General features: G+C 45.8%; 1 protein-coding gene across 1 annotated transcript in view; it reads right to left on the reverse strand.

Annotated features, from left to right (window-relative positions):
- Positions 1-23,510, reverse strand: part of LOC148026190 (alpha,alpha-trehalose-phosphate synthase [UDP-forming] 1-like) — a 212,737-nt gene that overhangs the window by 48,279 nt on the left and 140,948 nt on the right. Inside the window, exon 8 of the mRNA XM_087693467.1 lies at positions 18,009-18,057. Coding sequence (XP_087549593.1) covers positions 18,009-18,057 — 49 coding nt within the window. The remainder of the gene's footprint in view (positions 1-18,008; positions 18,058-23,510) is intronic.

Genomic DNA, 23,510 nt, shown 5'->3' on the forward strand with positions numbered 1-23,510 from the left:
GGAGAATGGTATCCCTTGATGATGTAGTAGAAATAAATTGGAATTTGAAAGTGTTGCCAATCTTGCAACTTTTCTTCATCTTCATGGGCAAAGTGGTTCTTTAGCTCTCTGAGCACCTCTGCTCTGATACCATGCGGAATGATGGGAATATGTATCCTAGGAGATCACTATTCAATGTCCTAGGCACTATGTTTGGTATGCATATAGTATGGTTTATTATTTGCAAAATTTAAATTCTACATTTTTATCAGTTAATGATCATCAAGAGCTAATTATCCAATGCTGGTTTTCAGTGTATGGTCTTTAAATTTCAGTGGTATTCAACTGATTTTATGGACAATAGCATATGTTATGATGCCATTGATGTATCAGTCATGGTTAATGCTATACTATGGTTTAGTTTTGTCAAATTAATTAAGCTCATGATTAATGGATCCATTGCATGATAATGTGGCAATGTTTTCGAGATTCTTTGAGAGTCTTATGTTATGTTATGTTGGCTGGTGATTTTCAGCATGTATTGGGCATATAGAATGGTTGAATAACAGTGTGCAATGTTGTGTGGACTATGATGCCTTGTGGAAATTTTACTGCAATAGTTTGGTTTTGATGCACTTGACACTACAATCGGAGACGATTGCAAGGATTTTAAAAGGGAGGGCTGTCATTGTGAGGTGAAACTGAGGTTACTGCAAATTAATGAGCGCTAGGGGGTATCTTGTGCCAGTTATTAGCCTAAGCCATTTATTTGGCCATAAGTATTAATTGGTGACACTAGAGATGTTATGTTTAATGGTGTGTAACACTGATTTGATGGTCAAAAATGGCACAAGGACACTCAGGAGATGAAGTGGCCTAGATAATTTATTACTAGCTAATCAAACTATTTTTTTGGGCACCAAACTAATTATTATATTAATTTTGAGTAATTTTAAAGTGAAAATTAACATAATAATGTGGATAATGCTAGAAATTCATTTGGAAATGCTACCACTCGTTAAATCTTATAAAGAGAGGCTAGGGGTCCAGATCTAACTGAGCAACCAATGCTAATACCATGCATAGGGTAGGCATCTTGACTACAAGAGAAAAGACTTCTTTCAAGTCAACACCATGCTCCTGTTTAAAACCCTTAGACACATATCTGACCTTATAGTCAAGCTTGGGGCCCCTAGGGATGCTCTTCAACTTCTACACCCACTTGCATGGGAGTGCCTACTTTTCACCAAACAAAGGAACCAACTCCCACGTATGATTTTTTTGTAAACAGTCAAATTCTGACTGCATGGCCCTCTCCCAAGTGACTATCACCACGGCACATGGCCTCATCATAAGTGAGAGACTCACCTGCATTTGTCACCATCACATGATCAACGGAGGGCTCAAACTACTAAGGAGGATGTTTGGGTCTAGTAGAGCATCTCAAGGCAGATTGAGAAGCCCGCACATTTTGTCTAACATTATGGTCATGGGCCACTGGAGCATTAGTTGCTACTGCAGGCTGTCTAGCTAGCTGTATGGGAGTAGGAGGCTTCTCCTGAAATATTATTCTACGTATCTCAACTATCCGATGAGGCTGCTTATGTATCTTTTCCTCATGGAAATCTACAACATGGCTGCGAATGACTTTCCGAGCCTGTGAATCCCATAGGTGATAGCCCATCTCACCTACATCCCCATAACCAAGAAAGATGCATTTCATGAACTTAGAATCTAGCTTTTTGCGCTTGTCCTTGGGTACATAGCAGAAAGCCTCACAACCAAAGACACGCAAATGAGCATAAAGGGAGGTCTTCTAGTCCACACCTCCTTTGCAACCTGAAAGTTAATAGTACTGCAAGGAGATTGATTGATCAAGTGTATGGTAGTAGTCACTGCCTCAGTCCAAAATTGTTGTCGTAAGCCTGCCTGGCTAAGCATACTACGGACCCTTTCCTGTATTGTCATGTTCATGTGCTCAACCATACCATTCTGGGGTGAGGTGTACAAGGCGGTCAACTGACGCTTGCACCCCTCTCACAGCAAAACTGCTCAAAGGCTTTAGACATATACTCACCCCCATTATCTAACCATAGGCATTTCAGCCTATACTTAGACGGGTTCTCAACCAATGCAAGCCAACGTTGAAAGGTAGCCAAAACATCAGATTTCAGTTTTATGGAATATGTGAGTAATCATCAATGAATGTGACAAAGTACTTCGCCGCTCCTAACGACTGACAGGGCATAGGTCCAAACATCAGAATGAACAAGAGCCAAAGGCTCACCCATGTGCAGAGTGCTAAACTTCTTATGCGTACTACATGTTTGCTTGCCATACAAACAATGATCACATGACTCAAAACACTTATAGTAAAGGGGAGGAAGATACTGCAAACGAGTAAGCATTTTCATTCCCTTTAGTGACATGTGCGTAAGGCGATGATGCCAAAGAGATACATGTGGGACCCCAGCCATAAACAAAACATGGTCAAGCTATTGTAATACCTGCAAACAGCCCCAAAACCACTACCAAAACAAGCTGAAAACAAGAAGTAATAATCAAATAATGAGCTGTCCACAAACTATAACCAAAATCGCATCAAATGGAGGGGACTGCTCTCATAAATAATACAACATTCTGCAAGTACAGCATGCTGAAAATGAGGTGCAACAGTAAGAAATCAATGCCAAAGATGGGCAGTCATCACTGATACAAAACAACTTGCAGTACAGGAGTAGAAGTTGAAGTAGCTCAAGCTCAACTGTAAATAAAATCCAAAGCTCACTGTAACATCTGAGTGTCAAGTAAGCGGCTTCCACCGGAACAAAAGTCAAATGCCACACAAGCAAACAAAGCTCAAATCCCCAAGTGAGTTATATAATTTTTTATAAATAGGATTTTAAGAAAGTGCAAAAGAGCGCTCTCCTGCCCATCACGTCGCTGTGCCCCCACCCGTCTAATCGTCGTGCCCCCGCCCGTCTGATCATCGTGCCCCGCCCCGCCCTGCCCCGTCTGTTCGTCGTGCAACTCCCTCCCTCGCTAGCGACTCCCTCCGTTTGTTCGTCGTGCGTCTGTTCGTCGTGCCATCGCTAGCGACTCCCTCTCTCGCCATCGACAGGAACCACTCTCCTCGTCATCACTTGCGCCCATCCCTCTCGCCTTCGCCAAGGCCCTTCGCCGGCTCCCTACGCGCCGCCTGCGCCCGCCCCCAGGCCCTACCTGCCCCACACCGCCCGGTCTATCTTTTCCTCCCCTCCAACCCCCCGCGTGCTGTCTTGCCAGGAGGCCTAGCCACTGTCAGGCTACCACACCACCGCCATCGAAAACAGAAATCCCCCCTTCCAAATCGACAACCCCCCCTTCCCCCTCCAATTGCTCCCTCCCCCTGCAGCAACTCCCCATCCAGTAGCACAGCAGGGAAACCTATGGTCAGACGCCGGCGCACTCAGCGAATGCCCCCCAGTCAAACACCTTGCGCGTAGTCCTCTCTGAGAAGCAGCTCTTAGCTGTCCGAGCTAAAGAGCTGGAGCTAATGGGAACAACGATTTATGGTCAGGTAGTAGGACATTCCCCAGCCAGGGCCCAGCTTTGGGACTGGCTGCACTCCACGCTGCGCATCAGCATAGTGCAGATCATGGAGGCGGTTCTATTGGGCCAAGGGATCTTCATGGTCCGCCTCAGCTCGACAGACACAGCTCGCGAGCTACTCGCAAGTTCACCATATGCATCCACGAAGAGGGTCATAAACATGGTCCCTTGGTACAGTGGCTTTACTGTGGAGGCGTTTGTACTCCACAACAAGTTTCTTCGGCACCCAGTCACCCTTCTATTCCCCGGCCTGGCGATTGAGTATCGCCAGTTGGTGGGAGACTTTGGACGGCTCTTCGGCACTGTCCTGCCCGCGTCCTTCGTGGATGCAGTGACAACTGTAGGAGTTCCAAAGATACGGGTGGCAGTGAAAGAGGTCAAGAATATCCCACAGTTCCTAGAGATTGAGGCAGATGGGCACTCCTTTAGGCAGCAGGTCATTGTGACTGGGCAACTAGGGAGTGCCTGCGCTGCCACGACTTTGGGCATCGGGCAGCAGTTTGTACGTGTTTCGGAGCCAAGGCGGCTGCGGTTTCACACAGGTCCAGTGACGATAGAGAGGGAGACAGCAAGGGGGGGTGCATCCAGCTCCTTACACCCAGCCTCGTTAGCAGGGGTTGGCGGGCGTGCGGCCCCCTCTCGGCAGAGCACTCCACCGCCCCACCCGACAGGACCGCAGCCCTCCACATTCTCCACATGCGCCACAGACTGCCTCGCCTGAGTTCCCACAGGCCCCTCACCCCCCCCCCCCCTCCCTCTCCCTCCCCCACATCCCATGCCTCCCCTCCCCCCACTGACCTTGGCCCACAGTCCCCCACCCCCCCCACATCTGCCATGCATCTCCAGCCATCCCACCATATCTCGATCCTCTTCCCCCCCATCACCCCCCCTGATCCGCACCCAGGTCAGGTGAGCCCCCCTAGACCCACCCCCCCTCCTCCCACAGGAGGTGATGAGCCACACACATCTACCTCCTTTGCACACTAGCAGTCTTCCCCCTCCCACACAGCCACCAGCTCATCCGTCCCTGCCACCCGCTACACTTTCTCGAGACAGGCACAGCTGCTGCCACAAGAGTTCTTCCGTAGTGGCCCATGGTCCTACCTGCGAGTTGCAGAGCGCAGAAAGTTCCCACTACCTCTAGAGATGGGGATCTTCGTGGTTCGTAAGTCAAGGAGGGGCAAGGTCCACCTACTAGCCCCACCGGATGGACCAAACTATGCCTTTTTCTTCAATCATCTTACTCAGAGGAGTGGACGACTACACAGATTGAAGAGTTGAAGAGTTAGGTGGCGGATCACATCTCCCAGTGGATGGGAGATGAAGGATTAGCACTGTTTGCACAACAGTGGCCAGATTGCATGATGGACATTAACTGGTGGGCTGGCGCCGACGTCCCGCACTTGAGCATTATCTTTCGAGCCCCCCCACAGTGGAGAGCACTAAGGGACGTGATCAAGTGGCCCCCGGCACAGGCGGCCTGCTTCTACCAATGTACAAAGTCGCGATTTTCAACATGGTTGATAGATGCATTGATAGTACCACCTAGAGCATCTATCACCCCTATGGTCCTCTAGGGAAATGTATTTTTTGCCACTGGGCCACCATGGGGGATTGGAGTTCACCATCCAGACTGGCGGCAAAGCGCACTTGCATGCCTCGGAGTCTCTCCTCCTCATCTGCAACATCCACACCGAACAGATGCCTGTTCAGTCAGTCACAGGTTTCCCCATGAGCTTACATCTTGCATCTTGGAATGTAAACAGTCTCCACTACAGTAGGGCACCTGGCTCTAGGAAGTTGATTGTTCGGCAGGAGTTGCACCCTGCCCTTGCCGGACGGATCGACATCTTGCTTCTGCAGGAGCACAAGCTCACCCTCGCCCAGGCTCAGCGGGTTGGGAAGCTACTTCCAGGCAGCTCGCATACTTACTGGGAGCACACCATAGGTGCCCACGGCAAGAGTGGAGGCGTATGCACCTCTATTGGCCCGAGTCTCACCACTTGTGTACGAAACCACGGGACGATAGTGGCAGGAAGGGTTCTATGGATTAGACTGGATATTGGGAACTCGTGTATTGGAGTCCTCAATGTCTATGCTCCTACAGAGGTTAGGGCACGCAGCAAGTTCTGGGTGGAGATTGCAGCTGGACTCCCAGAAGTGGACTCCTGGATTGTTGGAGGAGACTTTAACAACCTGGAGGCTTTGGAGGACCAGCAGGGCAGAGGAAGAAACTACTAGGGTTGGGGACAGGTCGCTGGACTTCTCCTGGGGATACAGGCGGCTAGGTGAAGCCCTGCTGGAGTGGTTGGAGAGGTTTTATGTGGGAGAATGGGAGGCTCTCGTAGAGGCCAGATTGAGTAGTTGGTAGGCACCATGTTATCCGATCACTGCCCGGTTCTCCTGACACTTGACCCCCTAGCATCCGCCCTAGATACACGATCCTGTCGGAACCCTGACTCGATCTATAGGAGGGAGGTGTTGAGACAGATAGAGCAGATTTGGACCAGAGAGTGGGACAGGAGGGACCAGATAACAGAGGAGGTTGCAGAGGTCCTAGCTGAGTCAAGCAGAATATGCCAAGAGGGAGCTGTACAGGCCAGGCAGCAGTGTTGGGAGAAGGAGAGAGCACTCCGGCGGGACCTTGCAGCCACGCAAAGATTATTGCAGGAGGCACCAGGGGACCCCACCCTCCACGCACAGGAGGTGTGCCCGCGTGTAGCCATTGATGGCCTAGAGGACAGGCGCTCGAAGTTCTCTTTCCGCACTTCAGCAGCCTTTTGGGCGCGGAAGGGGGACACGATGTGCAGGGAGTTCTTCCAGGTGCACCAGCCCTGCACCGCCGGAGAGCAGATATGTAGCCTTAGGGATAAATATGGGAGGACCCATTCTAGCCTTGAGGAGGTGATGGAGATTGCCACCGACTATTACACGCACCTCTTCCAGCAGGAGACAGCTTCAGCTAGAGGACAGAGATGCAGACAGCAGGTATGGGATCACACCCCGTCCCTCGTCACAGAGGAGATAGGACACTCCCTCCTAGCCCCCTTCACAGAGAAGGAACTAGAGGAGGCTTTCCATACACAGGATGGGCAAAAATGCCCGGGGGAGGATGGCCTCTCTAAGGCTTTCTTCACTACCTACTGGGAAGTGGTGAAGGACCCCCTACTGAGAGCTTTCCAGGAGATCTTCACCTCAGGACAGATGCCACCGAGTCTCTCGGCAGGCCTTATCAGTCTTCTCCCCAAAGGGGGAGACCAGTTGGAGCTCTCCCAGTGGAGACCGATCACCTTATTATCAGTGGCCTATAAGGCACTAGCAAAGATGATTGGTAGGCGATTACGCCCCGTGCTTCCAGATATCATTCATGACACACAAACAGGCTTTGTCCAGGATAGGAGCATCCTAGACAATGTATTTACATTCTTTGAGGCGACAGAGTGGGCTCAACGCAGTGGGCAGAGACTGGCAGTATTACTCTTGGATTTCGAGAAAGCTTATGACAGGGTGGACTGGGATTTCCTAGAGGGCACCATGGTGAAGTTGGGATTCCCCCATGCTTGGATTCGCGCGGTCTCCAGCCTATACAGATCAGCCACCAGTAGGGTTCTTATAGGCGGAAGGCGAGGGGAGAAGTTTCGGCTGGAGAGATTGGTCCGACAGGGCTGTCCCCTGGCCCCATACCTTTTCCTACTCTTCGCAGAGGCAATGTCTCACTTCCTCAAGTCACGTGTGAGCAGATTACGCGGCCTCCAACTTCCAGTGAGAGAGGACAGTGAGTTGTTAGACTCAGAGTACGCAGACGACACAGGCCTCTACGTAGAGGACGATGAGGTGATGCTGGAGAGAATGAGGCTGGCTCTTGATGTGTTCTGCATTGCAGCGGGAGCGAAAATCAACTGGCGAAACTCCGTTGGTTTCCTCACAGACCCGGACTCCAGCACGGAGTGGGGCGTCCACTTGGGATTTAGATGGGTGAGCAGAGGGCAGACCGTCCGATACCTAGGGTTCCAGGTGGTACTCGACATCACTCCTGCCCGGCAGTTTCTTCGTGTCCTTGACTCTATTCGAAGGAAACTGACCTATTGGAGCACGGTTCGCCTCGCACTAGCTAGTCGAGCCCTGGTGGTTAACCAGGTCCTCCTAGCAACGGCCTGGTACATCGCCTCGTGTTGGTGCTTCTCATCGTGCGTAGGGCAGCTTCGTCGCCTAGTGCGGAATTTCCCTTGGTCTGGGTCTGATGGCTCCAGGGACTCCGGGGCCAAGGTGGCGTGGGCGACCATCATACGACATCAATCAGAGAGAGGGCTTGGGATCATAGACCCAGAGTATCAGAGTATGGCCCTCTTGGGCAAGCTAGTTGTCCGCGGTCTCACACCAGGCGGGCAGACCTGGAAGGTCTTTCTGCAAGAGGGCCTTCAGGATTGTAAACCGAGGCTTGGCGATGAGTGGAGGCCGTCCCTGCGATGGATCTTCACGTCAGCCCTAGATCACCTTTCATTCGGAGCCCAGGTTGCCAGGAAGAAATAGACCGTCAGCCGGTGATTTGGAACCTCCAGGTCAAAGATAGGAAAGGGGCATAGATAGGTGAGCGCCCCCACATCCAGTGGGCTGGGTGGGAGGCCCGCCCGGCTCGTTCCATTAGGACATGGCGGAAGGTGTACAGGATGGCGGACGAGAAGGTGCTGCAGCGAGTATCAGGTTGCACGAGAGGAGTGGAGTTGAGGAGAAGAGAGATAGACGCAGCAATACCTCCGGAGTGGCTTGCCCCCCCGATACGAGAGCCGAAAGAGCCCGGGGAGGTATGGGCAGCTAGGTTCTCTCCAGTAGGTATCCCTCTGAGTGGGTGGTGCCCCCCAGGGGACCTTCGCCGTTCAGGAGACGGGACGTCTGGCCCTTGACAGAGGGCATCAGGATGAGGGGATTGCCACCCTTTCGTGGAGGAGGATTCAAGTGGTGGGTCTTCAAGGGAAGACTTGGCGACTGGACCCCTATGTTTTCTGGAAGGAGCTCAAGGAGTGGCGCCTTTGGATCTGGGAGGGCAGACCACTTGATGAGTTGGAGTGGGATCCAGGAGAGTGGCTATGGCCGGCCTCTGCGGTCGCCAAAAAGCCACCCAGGTTCCTAGAGTATACTACCAGGATTGGCAAACATATACTGATGCAGGAGGATATGGACTGGGCGCCGTCACGCAACAGGCACTAGGCGGAGCACAGCATCATCGAGCCCTTCCGATGGACCTTCTGGCGCTGCCTATGGGATAGCTGGAGACCGAGGAGGGTGTCCTAATTTTATGGCTGGTGGCACATGGAGGCTTGGCAGAGTGGGAAGCTGGCTTGCCCAGATGCAGAAGGAGGGAGGTTGTAAGCGCTGCACACAGCAGTCTCTGGAAACCCCAATGCACTGCCTTTGGTCTTGTGAGGAGGCGCAGCTCGTGTGGAGAGGAGCATGCCATATCCTTTGACGTATAGCGCCCAGCCTTGGGTGTATCTCATGGGGAGCTTTCTGTTGGCAGGCAGTCAGCCAGGGCCGTCACCTTTTGTATGAGGCCGGGATGCAAGACACGATATTCATGATCCAGGCAGGGTTATGCGCAGTGGTCGGTCTGGAGGCTCTACCCATCCGCCAGGTACTGGAGCTCACAGCAGACCGCTCGGAGATATGGGAGATCATAGGGAGTCTTACTGGATGGCATATTTGAAAGGCGCATTGCCAGGTGGCTTTTGGCGGAGAGAGACTTTCAGCACTTGCAACCTTAGCAGAGCTATGGACCTCCATCATCCATTCCCTCCGCGGCCGATGGGATCAGGTGCAAGGCGAGTCCAGGGCTCGTCAGGAGCTCCATGGTCACTTCATGCGTACCTGGGGGGGCCAAGGTCTGTTCTTTGTGATACAGGCAGGCAGCCCCATTTGGCGATATATACCCCCCCCCCCCCCAATGGCTTCTTGCCCCCATCCCCCCTAGACCGCCATGAGAGGCTTGTATACATGATGTATTGGTGACTCTGCTTCAACTCCAGCTAGTCTATTGAGCATGAGCACTCTGTTGTAATCAGCTTTTTGAGTAATGTAATTAGCCACATTTTACTTGCCAAAAAAAAAAAGCTCAAATCCTCATGTGGGTGGCATCCAAGCATCCAACATATATCAGGTACATAGCCAGTAGCATAAGACCCAATAAAAGCTTCAAGCCCATAAGGTCATAGACCTCTGAAGCATCCAATGAAGTAACCGACAACCAATGTCAAATGTCCTAAGCTCAAATCAAAGCTCAAATGCATTCAATAGCATAACAAAGCATAGAGCTTCAATGTCATGCACCAATACATCTGATAGAATGTCCGAATAGCATGAAAGAGCATTAGGCATAGACAATCCTTGTTTAAAAGCTTGCTGTCCACTGTATGTACAGTAGTAAAATGGTAGTCAAGATTGAGCAAAAGTGAGCTCAATCGAAGTCCAAAAGCATTCCGGGAGCATGGCCAAGCATGTGGCATCAACCATAGATATCAATATATCATCCCAAGTATCGGAAAGCATCAACAAGAAATATGCATATGCTTTCACTGATAAAATAGCCTTCAGCCCTGTTTATTACACTAGTAAAAATGACAATAAAACAGAGCGGCTCAAATCAGTCCAAAAGCATTCCAATACATTGACAAACGTTCCCCAAGTGTCCAACATCAAATGAACATTGCAGGAGCATCACATAAGCCAAGAGCATGACATTTCCGAGACAAATAGCATTCAGCCCTATTATGATAGCAATGATATCTATGAGAAAACTGAGCTAAAAGACTGCTCAAATCAACCCAATAGCATCTCAAACCACTAACATATGATCCCCCAAGTATCCAGCAACAAAACATAGGTATATGGACATCCCGGGAAGCATATACGAGCTCATAACAATGAAGATATGGCTGTCCTTGTTTTATGACAGCATGTTGCCCTGTTTGCACAATTAATAGCTGAAGCCCAGTGACTCAAAACCAATACTCAATGTTAATGATCAATGCCGAGAGGAGTGGTAAACAATGCCAAAGCCTTTGTCCAATGTCAAGGAGGTGTTAAGTAAGCACAAGTGCTTGAAAATGGCCATAGCTGAAAAAACGTTTTTGTAATTCCAGCCCTGAATATTGAGCTGAATACTCCTTGAAATAAGCTCAATGTAGGCTCAAGAATGCCTTGAGATAGCCCCAATAGGTCCTAAGAAGTTCTAGAGCAGTGAGAGCTCGATATGAACCTCAAGAGGTGGAGCTATGGTTGCCAATGGTGAAATCTTGCCGTAGGTAACTTGAATGAGAGTTGAAACAATTCAGAATTGAGCTCGAGCTCACGGAGAAGGCTTTGATACCAGTTGAAGGGAGAAGCCCAAGTGGAAGAACAAGCAAGCAGAAGCAAGAGAGGTGTGAGCTATGGTGGATGGAGCAAGAGAGAGAGACTCAAGATGTGAGAACTCCAACAGTCAATGTGTGACCAGCAACATTTGGACCCTTGAAGGCTGAGGAATTAAAGTTTTCTTGGTTGTAAACACTAATTTACAATAGAAATTAGGGTTCAGCAACTTCCTTGGGAATTGTGCCAATCATTATAAGACTCCAACACCTGTATTATTTAGGGATGAAGGTAATTTTCGGCTGAAATCAGGTGGAGAACCAACCAACCATCATATTGGGACGTTTCCACTCATCTGAAAGTGGGTGAAGGCCAATTGATTGATCGAATCGAGAAGCAAATCAGATTGAAGACTTGCTGGTCACTCTGGATAGCAAGGGGACTTTGGATTGCGAAAAGGATTAAGAGAATTTCATTGTAAATCAACTTCTACTTCAATAAAGCTAAAGAAATACCGAAAGGGGCACCAATTGTGGGGCCCACTGGGTGTCCATTATCCTAAGAGTAGTAGGTAAATTTGTATTTTGAGTTTTGGAATAAATGCTCAGTGCTGTAATCAAGTTGTAATCAGGGAATTACCACCCATCCACTGAAGGAAGGCTTGTGGCATGAGCATCACCTCTTAGAAGAGAGGATATCCCAACATAGTGGGAAGTCGTTGCTACATCCGCCTAAACAAGAAAACAATGTCTAATTAAAGATTCATAATCATGTATGGAAATGAAAGAACATGGATAAATTGTGTATCATATGAAAGGGGTGATTTTCTCAACATCAATTGATTTTCTTAAATCAGAGAAAACAAAAAAAATTATTACTAAGACTCCTTAGAAAAAAAAATACTAAGGCAAAATGCAAAATATATAACCAGAGGAAGTCTATTACAAACCTTGAACAAATAACTAGTCAATAGGTCTATAATGCCAAACCATGTGAGTCTGGAAAAGGAAGGTGCCACAATTCCATGTCCTGATAAAAGCATCTCATCTCTTTCTCATAGTTTTCGAACCACCATATATCCTCTCCCATCTCTCATAAAGAGTATGCGCAATCTTTGCCCAAATCTTGAAGAGAGTCTTTGTAGTAGATATGTTTGAAAAATCAATAGCTTGCTAAATCTTGCTATACATATGTACAAAGGAATAATGCTAGCTATGAGCTCCCATGCATAACAATGCTTCTTAATCCACAACGTTTGTAAAAAATGTTGCATGATAATCCAACTCAGAAGCTGCCTCGTAACAAGATAGGTGTGACACCCTTGTATATCCTCATATCGACATGGTAGTCCTCTCTTTGTGACCCAAGCAATTGTGCCCCACATAGCAATCATAGAGTCTATAGTGCCATGAAATACCATCCTAAAAGGTCTTCTCCAAACCCCCTAAGCCTTTGGGCAATCCCATATGTAGTATCTTAGTGTCTTCTCATGCTCCCCAAATCGAACACAAGGGACAAAGTCTCTACCACAGCCAAGCTGTGTACCAACTGCTGAATTTCTACGTGCTACTAACCAAAGAAAGAGTGAAATCTTTCTTGCCCAAAGCTGTTCTCCAATATTGTGAGATCGGAAATGGCAGCTCTTTGTTGGAGAGTGAGTGGATAGTAGAGAGAGTGAGAGTGAAGACACAGCACGACACACGATGCGATTCCCAAGTGTGTAAGTGAAAGTACAAAGTACAATCCTTAGAACTTAGGGTTGTTAACGTGTGTTCAGACCCAAAAGGTGTAAAACACGGTAAGTAACCGAATTGTGTAACATAAACACGTAAAATAGAAAATAATGTAACTGGGGGTAAAACCTCTTGTAAAAAGTGTCCCAATGTCCTATTGCGAATCACCGACACTCCTCTACGAGCGTAGGCGTGAGTCAAACCCAACAAACCCCCTTGCAGTGAAAAGTGATCAACATACAAGGATCATCCATCAAAGGAGATCAAATTTAAAGCATTACGAAATGCTACAAATTTGTCGCGACAAAGAGTTTTCGTTGGTGGTAGTGTAGTAGACAAGGCTGATATCTCCTATATATAGCCTCTCTCTGACAAAGTGATAGTGGATCTCTATGTGTTTTGTGCATACACGAAACATTGGATTCTATGCCACTGCAATGGCACTTTGATTGTCAATAAACAAAGGCATAGGCTCAATGATAGATACATCAAGATCAACCAACAAACGTCTTAGCCATACACATTTAACAGTGCTAGTGAAAGTTGCCTTGTATTCAGCTTCACAAGACGATGTGGCAAAGAGTGGATTGTTTGTTGCTAAGCCAAAAGATGCAAGACGAGCCAAGAAAGAAATAGTTTCCACTCGTAGAGTGACATGAATCAAAATTACCAGCCCAATCTGAATCATTGTAAGTATGTAATTGTAATGGTCTCCCCTTGGCATAAAGCAATCCAAGAGTCCTAATGTCCTACAAGTAATGAAAAACATGCTTCACAGCTTGCCAATGTGACGTGTGGGTTGTGCATAAATATGCTCCAAGCTGAAACTGCAAACTAAATATTTGGCCTTGTGTTGGATAAATAAATGAGACATCCAACCACTGGAGCATATGTATGAATGTCAAATAGATCACTCTCATCATGCAATGACAGCTTGAGTCCAATCTCCATTCATGTGTAATGGCTTGCAATCCTAGAAGCCAAATCTCTCAAGGAGTTTATCAATATATTTGGATTGAGACAATGCAATGCCTCTAGTATCATGGATAAGCTAAATGCCCAAACACTAATGCAAAGGCCCTATATTTGACATTTCAAAAGTTTGCTACAATTTTTTCTTGAATGCTGAAATCTGATTAGCATGTGTCCTTGTGAGCAGAAGATCATCTACATAAAGACAAATGACCAACAAGGATACCCCCTCTTTGCATACATAAAGAGTAGACTTTGATGGGCTGTTAATGAACACTTGGCTGAGTAAAAAGGCATCAATTTTTGCATATTAAGCTCGTGGAGCTTGCCTCAAACCATACAAAGCCTTTTTCAGCTTGCATACCAAGTGTTCAGATTCTTTAACTACAAAACCAATGGGCTGTTGTACATACACTTCTTCTTGAAGTTCTCCATGTAAAAATACATTTTTAATATCAAGCTGGTGCACAATCCAACCATAATAAGCAGCCAAAGCAACCATACACTATATAGTAGTCATATGGGATGTAGGAGCAAATGTCTCCTCATAATCAATGCCCTTCTTTTGTGCCGACAGTCCTCTGTGAGCATAGGCATGAGTTAAACCCAACAAATCTCCTCTAGAAGTTTACAAGAAAAGGTTGTGATATGCCGTGGGTAGTCCAATGCTAAGCAGCTGCTAGCATCGCTCTGATCCTGCTCACTTGCATTCTCCTCACCAACTAGTTGTATACCCAAAGAAGGGTACACTCAAAGGGCTCTCGGCAATTGGTGCCATCCCTTACATCAAAAGAACTATGAAAAGTTGAGAGTTTCAAGCCTTTGTGTCACTATTTAGTGGCTACATGTGCTAGCAAGAGTTGAGAGTTAATATTACCTTCTTAGTTATGCAAATCGTTGTGTGATTGATTCCACTCTGTCACTATAGATGACTTTACTGAAGAAAAATAGGCATGCAAACAGATGTAATAAAGGCTAAAGTTGGGCACTTAAATACATTGCTAGTAGTCAGCCAAAAACCAAAACACAAGTGGATAGAGCTCAAGCCATCTCCCCCTCAAAAAAAAAAGCTTTTTCCCATTTTAGAAAATGGTCTTTCCTGAAATGCATTTTGATTTTTCGTGAACATTCAAAATAGGGGTCTGATTGTCGTACTATGCACTTGTCCCTTTGGCAATGTGACGTATACTCTGTACTGCTTCATCACTGCAACTCTGTAGCCTCATGAAGAGAGAACTCAATGGAACCTAGGGAATCATCTGAATCTATGCTAATGATAGCTCTTTCTGAATATTTATTTAGAGCCGAGACAATTGTAGACAATTTGATTTTATAATTAAAGGTCGATCAAGGATAAATGAAATTATCCTTGCTCTCAATGAAGGCATCATGCAGTGCATAAAAAACAAACCTAGCTTCATAGAAATCCTATTGTATTGATTATTTAGGATGAAAGACCTGATACTCTATTGCCATTGTACTAAAAGGAGAATGCTATTGTATTGATTATTTAGAATGAAAGACCTGATACTCTATTGCCATTGTACTCAAGAGATAGAGGGAGAAAGAGCCATATATAGGCAAAAAGAAAGCAATGAGAGAAATAACAAGAGAAGCAACACTGAACACTACTATAGAAGGCAATGTAAGGGGACAAATTCAAGATCAAACACTTAGCACGAATTCAGAAAGAGGCAACCCCACACACACAAGGTGTGAACCAAATGATCAGCATACAAGTGTCACATAAGATCATAGGTCTTAAGTTTACTATTCAACTTCATCTATTGAATTGCCTCTCATAGTATTTCTGCTTTAGGAGGTTTGAATCTAGCTACTCCGAGCACTTGTCCAATACTATGTTTAGCTCTCTTTGGAGCTCATTACTTTTCCTTTCCATGTCCGATTGACTGACCAGCTTACAAACCTTGTCAAAGTACATTATAGGTCCAGCTACTTCTGGTTGCAGTAAGGAATAAGGCCAACGTGAATAGTTCCAAAGTGTGGCAATCACAATTGTAGCATCCTACTCTTGACATAAGGTTAGATTATTTCAATTATCCACCTATGGAGATAGTCTGTCAATATCGTGCATTACTTTTTGTGGCATCATTAACCTTGACATGAAGTCAAATTATCCTTATCCACCGATGGAGATAGTCTATCAATATCTCGCATTATGGTCCATGGTTGGGTGGTGGAGAGCAGTGCTACTAGCTAAATATGCAAGCATTGTCATTCATTCAATTATGTTAATCCTACCTATGAGAAGATAATGTATAATCTGTTCCTGAAGTTGCCTTGAATCTTCTTTCAGTAGATCAGCTTAGTCTTTCTACTTTCATTCAAGGATTCATGGAGATCATTGACATCTAATCAGGGGAGGTTATCCCTTGAGGGATTTACAAAGGGGGTCATTTCTCCCTAGCTAACAAGGAAAATTCAGCAATCTATTGCTTGTTAAACTTCCAAGCTAGACTATTGAACATCTACATGTTTATGCATCAAAGGTATGAGCACCTTCTCTTATCGTTTTTTTTCATATATCCAATCTAGTTGCAGATGCTTATAGATAAGAAATCACTCTTATATACAGGCCTCTCAAAGCGGTCTAGTAGGGATGGAGGATAGAAGCTGTGGAGGGGGAATGTAGCGCCACCTTAGACCTCCCGCCTACAACGTGAAAAACCATCCATGGCCACCCCAAGTGTGAATGAATTGTTGCCAAAGCACGTGTTAATGGCAAGAGTCACCCTGTAGCTGATCCCAGAGGCCGCGGAGTGAGTGGATAAGTGCACAGATAGAGGCCCTCATTGTTGAAAATCATCTGGCAGTGTGACACTTTGTGAGGCTCCCAATGATCTTCCAAACCTCTGATTGTGATGCCGTATGATCTAGTACCTAGTGGCTGGGCAAGGCCTCTAGACCCTAACATAGCACAAGAGTCTGCCTCCATGATGAAGATCATATCATGCATCTTTGCCTCATATAATAAGTAGCAGCCCTAGCTAATTAACTGCCAATAGAAGGCTACCTATGAAATGCACCCCAACCTAGGCACAACCTGACAGAGTAGTTGGCAGACTCCTCTCCACACCAATTGTGTTGCCTTGTATGACCAAAGGCGATGCTTTGGAGTCTCCAAGTGCTATTGTGGGCAATGCTTATAGAGCTAGTCCTACTGCATCTAGGCCTACCAACCCCTGACTGCAAGGCCCCCATCTGCTATAAGCCAAATGAAGATAGAAAATTAGCCACCTTTCTTACTGCAAAAAAAGCCAAAATGGAGTAGGAAACTCTCCTCGACCACCAACAATGCCAGAGGCATCACCAAAAGGTCCAATGGAAAGCATCCGTAATGCTATACTCTACCCAATGTCTACTACTTCAGCCTTCAGGAGACTTAGCCCATGTCCTCCTGCAATACCAAGTGTCTGCTAATCTCCGTCCTGTAAACAAATAAAATTTGCGGCTTCAAAGTGACTGCGGAGACAAGCTAGAGCCATCCAAAGAGGCCACTCCTAGATGTGTGACAAGGCTATGAGTGGATCCAATTGCCATGTCTTCCCCTGGAGGCTTATGGCTTGAATTCCTACATGGGATATTCGAGAAGTCTAAACCTTGTTGTCCTCTCTGTAGAGCTACCCAGCCACCCTCCAGTTCAGAAAAGAAAGTGTCTTAACTATAATGGAAAAAAGAAGACTCTACCTGCCACCTACAATGAAATACCCACTAACGTAAACTGTGCTGCCCACCTCTCTGGCTGCACTAGCTCTCTGCTGAGGGGGCCAGGCAGAACTAGGGGATTGCTGCATCAATCTCTTGCCTACTAGCCTCTATCCCTCTTCTGCATGATCCTATTGCTTGCTATAAAACTTTCAGGTCCATGCCCTTATAGATGTCTCTCCAAACCATGACAGAGTCTGAACAGTCAGCCTCCCACAACCAATCCACACTTTCTTTGAACACTTGCTGTCTGAAAGAGGGCAATGTAAGCATTTGTTGATTATGGGATACAAGCACCCAAATCTCATACATTGTACACAAGGACACCACATTTCTCAATAGTCATGAACTGGTACTGTCATTCACCGAGCACTTGTGCTTCTACCCACAATATGGACTGCCCTTTCAACTTTCGCTAGAGTTATATTTGATTGGAGTATCTTGTGTATTTTTGTGCTTCCCTTTTTTGCTAAGGAAGACTTTAATGTACAGCTTTCTTCTCAGAGACAAAGAAGGCATAACAAAACACAAGCTAAATCATATGTTGCATAACATTATAGGATTTGACCATAAAATCCCCATATAAAAGGACAAAGCTTAGTGCAGGAGTTGACTTCTTGCAATTCTTATGTCATTATGTTAAAACACAGATAGAAATGTGATTACCTGTTATGGCATAAAGTGCACAAAGTCTATGAAAGTCCAGAGAGCGATCCTGCAATTCCAAATAGCACAAAAAAAACGTGTGAGATTTAACTCAATCTGATGTCAGTACAGATGGTTATTTATATGTGTTGGCAGCAAAATACTCATCAATGCATTTTTCTATTCTAGGAAAAACAATGAGATTGAATTATCAGAAAGACTCTGAATAAGTTCCTCAATGTTCAAGCACTATTCAAGCAAGTACAATACTACAAGTTCAGCTCTCCATTTAGGACACAGCAGCCAATAATCTGGCAATCAAGGCAAACAAGATTGCCACAATGCAAACAGAAATATGTGGATTAGCTGACTAACTCCCACCAAGAATGCATATAATTAGACAAAAACATTAGCACTGATATAGTAAGGAGGAAAACCAAACTAACAAAAGGAATTTTCAGAATGTAGCCCACCACAGTAATCTGCTTCTCAATCTGTGAAGTAATTAATTGTGGGCAAGAACAATGCCTTAACTCAGATGTGTTGAAAGGGATGGAGATGAAGCATATTTTGAGATTGACTTGGACCTGAATGTGTACTGATGTGCCAAAAGAAACACAGCAGTTGTGTAGCATCCAAGGCACTACCAGTAGGACATGGATATATATCATTATTTTTTAGCTTCAGTTGTTAATTTGATTAAGAGAAAAAATAACTCAACATACAAAACACCACAACGAAGTGGAGCAGCAACGGCCGCAAGCCTTCTTATAAATTTGCCCCTTGATTCAATCAAGGATTAGGCTTCAATTGACCCTTGGCTGGTCAAATCTAATCCCAAATCCAATTGGGATAGTTGGCTTCTTGAAATCTTTGGCAATTCCTACTGAGACTTCCAATTTCTAACTTGGGACTCGAGGTGGCCAGTAAATCCTAATTTCTGCTGTGAATTAGAGTTTACAGCAGCAAATGCTCTGCTGTCCACCTTTTCTCTGGCTGAGATTTGTTGTAAATGACTGAGAAAGGTTGATGGAATGACTATGCATCATAGTAGCAAGGGAACGGGAACAAAAATGGGAACAAGAGGTCTTGGGGGAATGAGAACGGGACCCTAGGGGCAATGGGAACGTGAGGGGACATAATATATATAAGTGTAAATTTATTCATTTATACAAGAAACATGTATGATTTGCAAAACATGATAGTATACTCCATAGATGATACATTGGTTACATCAAAATGGAACATAAGACCAAAAGTAAATGATAATCTAAGTTCAAACTAGATGAAAGAATCAAGAATCATCAAGATAGCTGAAAGTGGCACAAGTTGTGTGTGTGTGTGAGAGAGATTAAGAAAGAAAGATATATTAACATCTTTTGAGGCCAAAATTGGCCTATGAGACAAAATCATGTGCAATGTTGATCATCACTAGACATCAAAATGTGACGTGTTGAAAGTGATGTACTGTAAAAGAAGCCAAGGCAGAGTACAAGACCAAATAGTGCTTGTATAGGGGTACAATGGGAGGATGAGATAGTACATGTCTAGCTGTGTGGCTGAATGATCCTCCACTCTATCAGCTGCTGCTCATGTCATTGGAAAATCTCCCTCATTGCTCTCTAATGTAGTATCTATGTCTGGTACCCCTGTATTCTTGGGGGCGGCATGCTACTTTGATCTCCTTAGCTCTCTGGACTATCACCCCTCTCTATGTGGGTGTCGTATGGGTGGTCATTGTCTAGAAGAAATCCGGAAGCCATGATTGACACCCCCCTCTCTGTGTAGTGCCAGCCTGCAATAATGATGTGCAGAACTGGCTCAAGTGGCACTAGTGTCAGGACTCCATAATTAGTCTAAGCCATCATCGATGCCCCCTTCTCTGTGTAGTGCCAACCTGTAATAATGATGTGCCAACCTCTAAATGTCAAGTAGGAACGGGCTCAAGTGGCATTGGTGTGGGGACTCAGTAATTAGTCTGAGAGAAGTGTCTCCTTCAAATAGTGTGGATATCTGGCTCGGACTGTGCTATAGGCTCTGCATTTGTAGATGTCGTGCTCCTCGCTCTCTACCTCCTCCTGGCATCATCTAATATCTGATCAACTCCAAGGATGTGGGTAGGCTGCTCTCCTAGTCTCGATCTCGAGTTGGTTAGAGGATACCCCAGGTTGGCCAATGGCTATGCATCATAGAAACAGGGAACGGTCGTTCTGGCGCATAGGAACGGATTAACGCGTTCCGGGAGGTCCGAGGCCAGGAAACGCTGGTGAAATGTACCAGCCCGTTCCATGTCCCGTTCCGGGCCGTTCCCTGTCCATTCCAAGGCCGTTCCCTGTTTGGAACGGCCGTTCCAGCAATGGAAATTAATTTTTAAAAAAATCATTTGTTGCTGGCGCCCATTTAGGCGATTTGCTGCCTGACGACTTCGCCTCTTCTCTCCCACCTATTGCGCCTATCGCGCCTGCTTTGTCTACTTTGCCTGTGTATCCCGCCTAGCTCGCCTACGTATCCCACCAGCTCCCGCTTGTCGTGCCAGCTCCCACCTGTCCCACCAGCTCCCGCCTGCCCCGCCTGTCCCGCCTGCTGCTCCTACCTGCCCCGCCTCTCCCCCCTCTCCCGCCTGCCTCGATTGCTTGCTCCCGCTTATCTCTCCCTCTTGCCTGGCCCCCAACTCCCACCCGCGATCAGGTGAGGAATCTCGAATCAAGCACCAACCAAAGTGTTTCAACTTTCTCTACTCAGTACTGATTTTTGTTCAGTAGGACCATTATCTCCCCCAAATCTGGGGCATTTTGGATCAGTTGTCGGCAGTTGCCCCAAAATTTGGGGCTTTCTCAAGGATTGGGGCCCAAATTTGGCTGCAATGTCCCCAAATTTGGGGCATTGGGATCCATCATCCCAAGATCTAAAAGAGCCCCCAAATTTGGGGCATTTTGAATCAATCATTTCCCCAAATTTGGGAGCTGAAAATGCGCCAAATTTTGGGGCATTTTCAGCAAGGGAATGCAGGCTAGAATGCCCCAAATTTGTGACATTTTGAATCAGTCATTGCCGCAAATTTGGGAACTGAAAATACGCCAAATTTTGGGGCATTTTCAGCAAGGGAAAGCAGGCTGGAATGCCCCAAATTTGTGGCATTTTCAGTAAAAGGAATGCAGGCTGAAGTAACACCAAATTTCAGGCATTTTTAGCAAACATTTAACACATGCATGTTGAACTTTTGGTGCAAATTTCTACAATTTCATTGAACTTTACTAATTATTTGTCACTTTTATATAGATGGCAGCATTGACATCTATGGGATCTTCATCATCCTCGGCAGGTACTTCGTCAACAACTGGACGAAGTCGAAGCACTACTTGGTCATGGTGGGATGAGGTAGATGCAAGGGTGCCATTGAGAGGTGGAGGGGCTCGCCCTTGGAAATGCAAACTTTGCACTTATGCTCGCACTAGTGGGGCTGATAAAGTGAGAGCCCATCTTCTACATGAGGAGGGGAAAGAGGTGCGTTTTTGCACTAATGTATCAATTGAGAAAAGGCAGGAGTTACTTGACCGCATAGCCACTTCTATGGGGAATTCACATGCCAGGAGGATGCCAAATATAGCTGTGGATCCAACAACATGGACTCCAAGGCCAGCAGGGCATGGTACTTCATGCAGAAGACTACCAGGATTAGTGGCTACGCAGCCTTCTCGTGGGCCATCAGTGGCAGCAGGTCGTGGTGTTAGACAAAGTTCATTGCACACTTCATGGAAACCAAAGAAAAAAGAGAAAACAGATGCAGCAATGGCACGCTTTTTTTACCATGACCATATTGCATTCAAATCAGCCATGTCACCTTATTTTTTAAATATGGTGACAAAGATTGCAGAGTATGGACCCACATACAAGCCCCCTTCATCAGAAACTATCAGGACTACATTGCTTCAAAAGGAGAAAGCAGCCATAGAGATTGCAACAACAAATATTCGCAATCAATGGGCAAGAAATGGAGTGACATTGATAGCAGATGGATGGAGTGACACACGCCATAGGTCCATACATGGTGTTGTCGCATATTCTCATGGAGATGAATACTTCATTGGTAGTCATGATGCTTCAAAGATTGGAAAGAGTGCAGATGTATTGGCATCCAAGTGGTGCAAGGCAATGCAGGCTGTTGGGGCAGAAAATGTAGTGCAGTTTGTGGCAGATGGTGAACCTACAAACAGGGCAGCAGGAAACATTTTAATGGCAATGTATCCACATATCACCTTTAGTCCATGCATGGCGCATTGCTTGAATAACTTGTTGAAGGATATTGGGGACTTGTCATGGATTGCATCTCTTGTTGCGAAAGGCAACAAGATTATCACATTTATATGTAATCATCAGTGCTTGCATGCTGAGTTTCGCAAAAGAAGTGACAAAGAACTTCTCAAATACTCAGATACACGATTTGCATATAACTTTCTTATGGTTGGTCGATTGCACTATTGCAAGGTGCAATTAGGAAGCTATTTGCTAGTGATGAGTATAAAAATTGGACTAGAGTTACCACTGCTACTGCTGTGTTATGTAATGCATATGTCTCTGATAGAGATTTTTGGGATGAAGTGAATCGCACCAACCAAATGGTTGATCCTATTATGCACATGTTGAGGCTTGCAGATGGCATGGATCCATGCATTGGGAAGATCTAATGGATCCATGCATTGGGAAGATCTATGAAGGTATGGATCGCATGATTGAGAGGTTGGAGAGTTTGGAACCAAATGCAGACATGTATGAGCAGATCAAGGAGTTATGTATCAGCAGATGAAATGAGTATGACTCTCCTATGCATGCTGCAACATATGTGCTTGATCCTGAGTTTCTAGGAAAGATGCAAGAAAGAGACCTTGAGGTGGTTAAGGCTTGGAACACATTGCTTGCAAGGCTTTATCCTAACCGTGAAATGCAACGCAAAATTAAAAATCGGCTCTCTGTGTATCGGCAAACATTAGGGATGTTTGATACAGAGGATCCACTAGAGGACAGGACAAATATTGGGGCTACTTTATGGTGGGAGGACTACGGGGCAAAAGCTCCAGAGTTGCAGAGTTTGGCTATTCGTAGTCTTAGCCAAACAATTAGCTCTTCTTATTTAGAGCAACTACGGAGTTCATTCAATCACATTCACTCAAAGAAGAGAAATCGTCTTGGTACAATGAAGACGAATGACCTAGTTTATGTGAGCTTCAATCTTCGCTTGCTAGCTCGTACATTAGTTGCAAAGGCTGATTCTTTTATACATTGGGAAAAAGATGACAATGATGATGATGATGATGATGGTGATGGTGATGGTGAGGATGTTGTTCAGCAAGATGAGCATTCAAGCATAGTGGAGCCATCTTCCATGAATTAGAGCACTTAGCGGCTAGCCTTTTAGAACTTTAGAGTATTGACTTGGAAATTGGAGCTTTGATTTTTCAAACCCTTCATGGCACTAGTAGCTGCATCATCCTTAGGGCAATCAGCTTTGCTAAGCTTTGTATGTGG

The sequence above is a fragment of the Lygodium microphyllum genome, chromosome 14, assembly GCF_053477565.2.
Source record: "Lygodium microphyllum isolate KBCC chromosome 14, Lygodium_microphyllum_v1.1.10, whole genome shotgun sequence".
In the NCBI taxonomy this organism is placed as follows: Eukaryota; Viridiplantae; Streptophyta; class Polypodiopsida; order Schizaeales; family Lygodiaceae; genus Lygodium; species Lygodium microphyllum.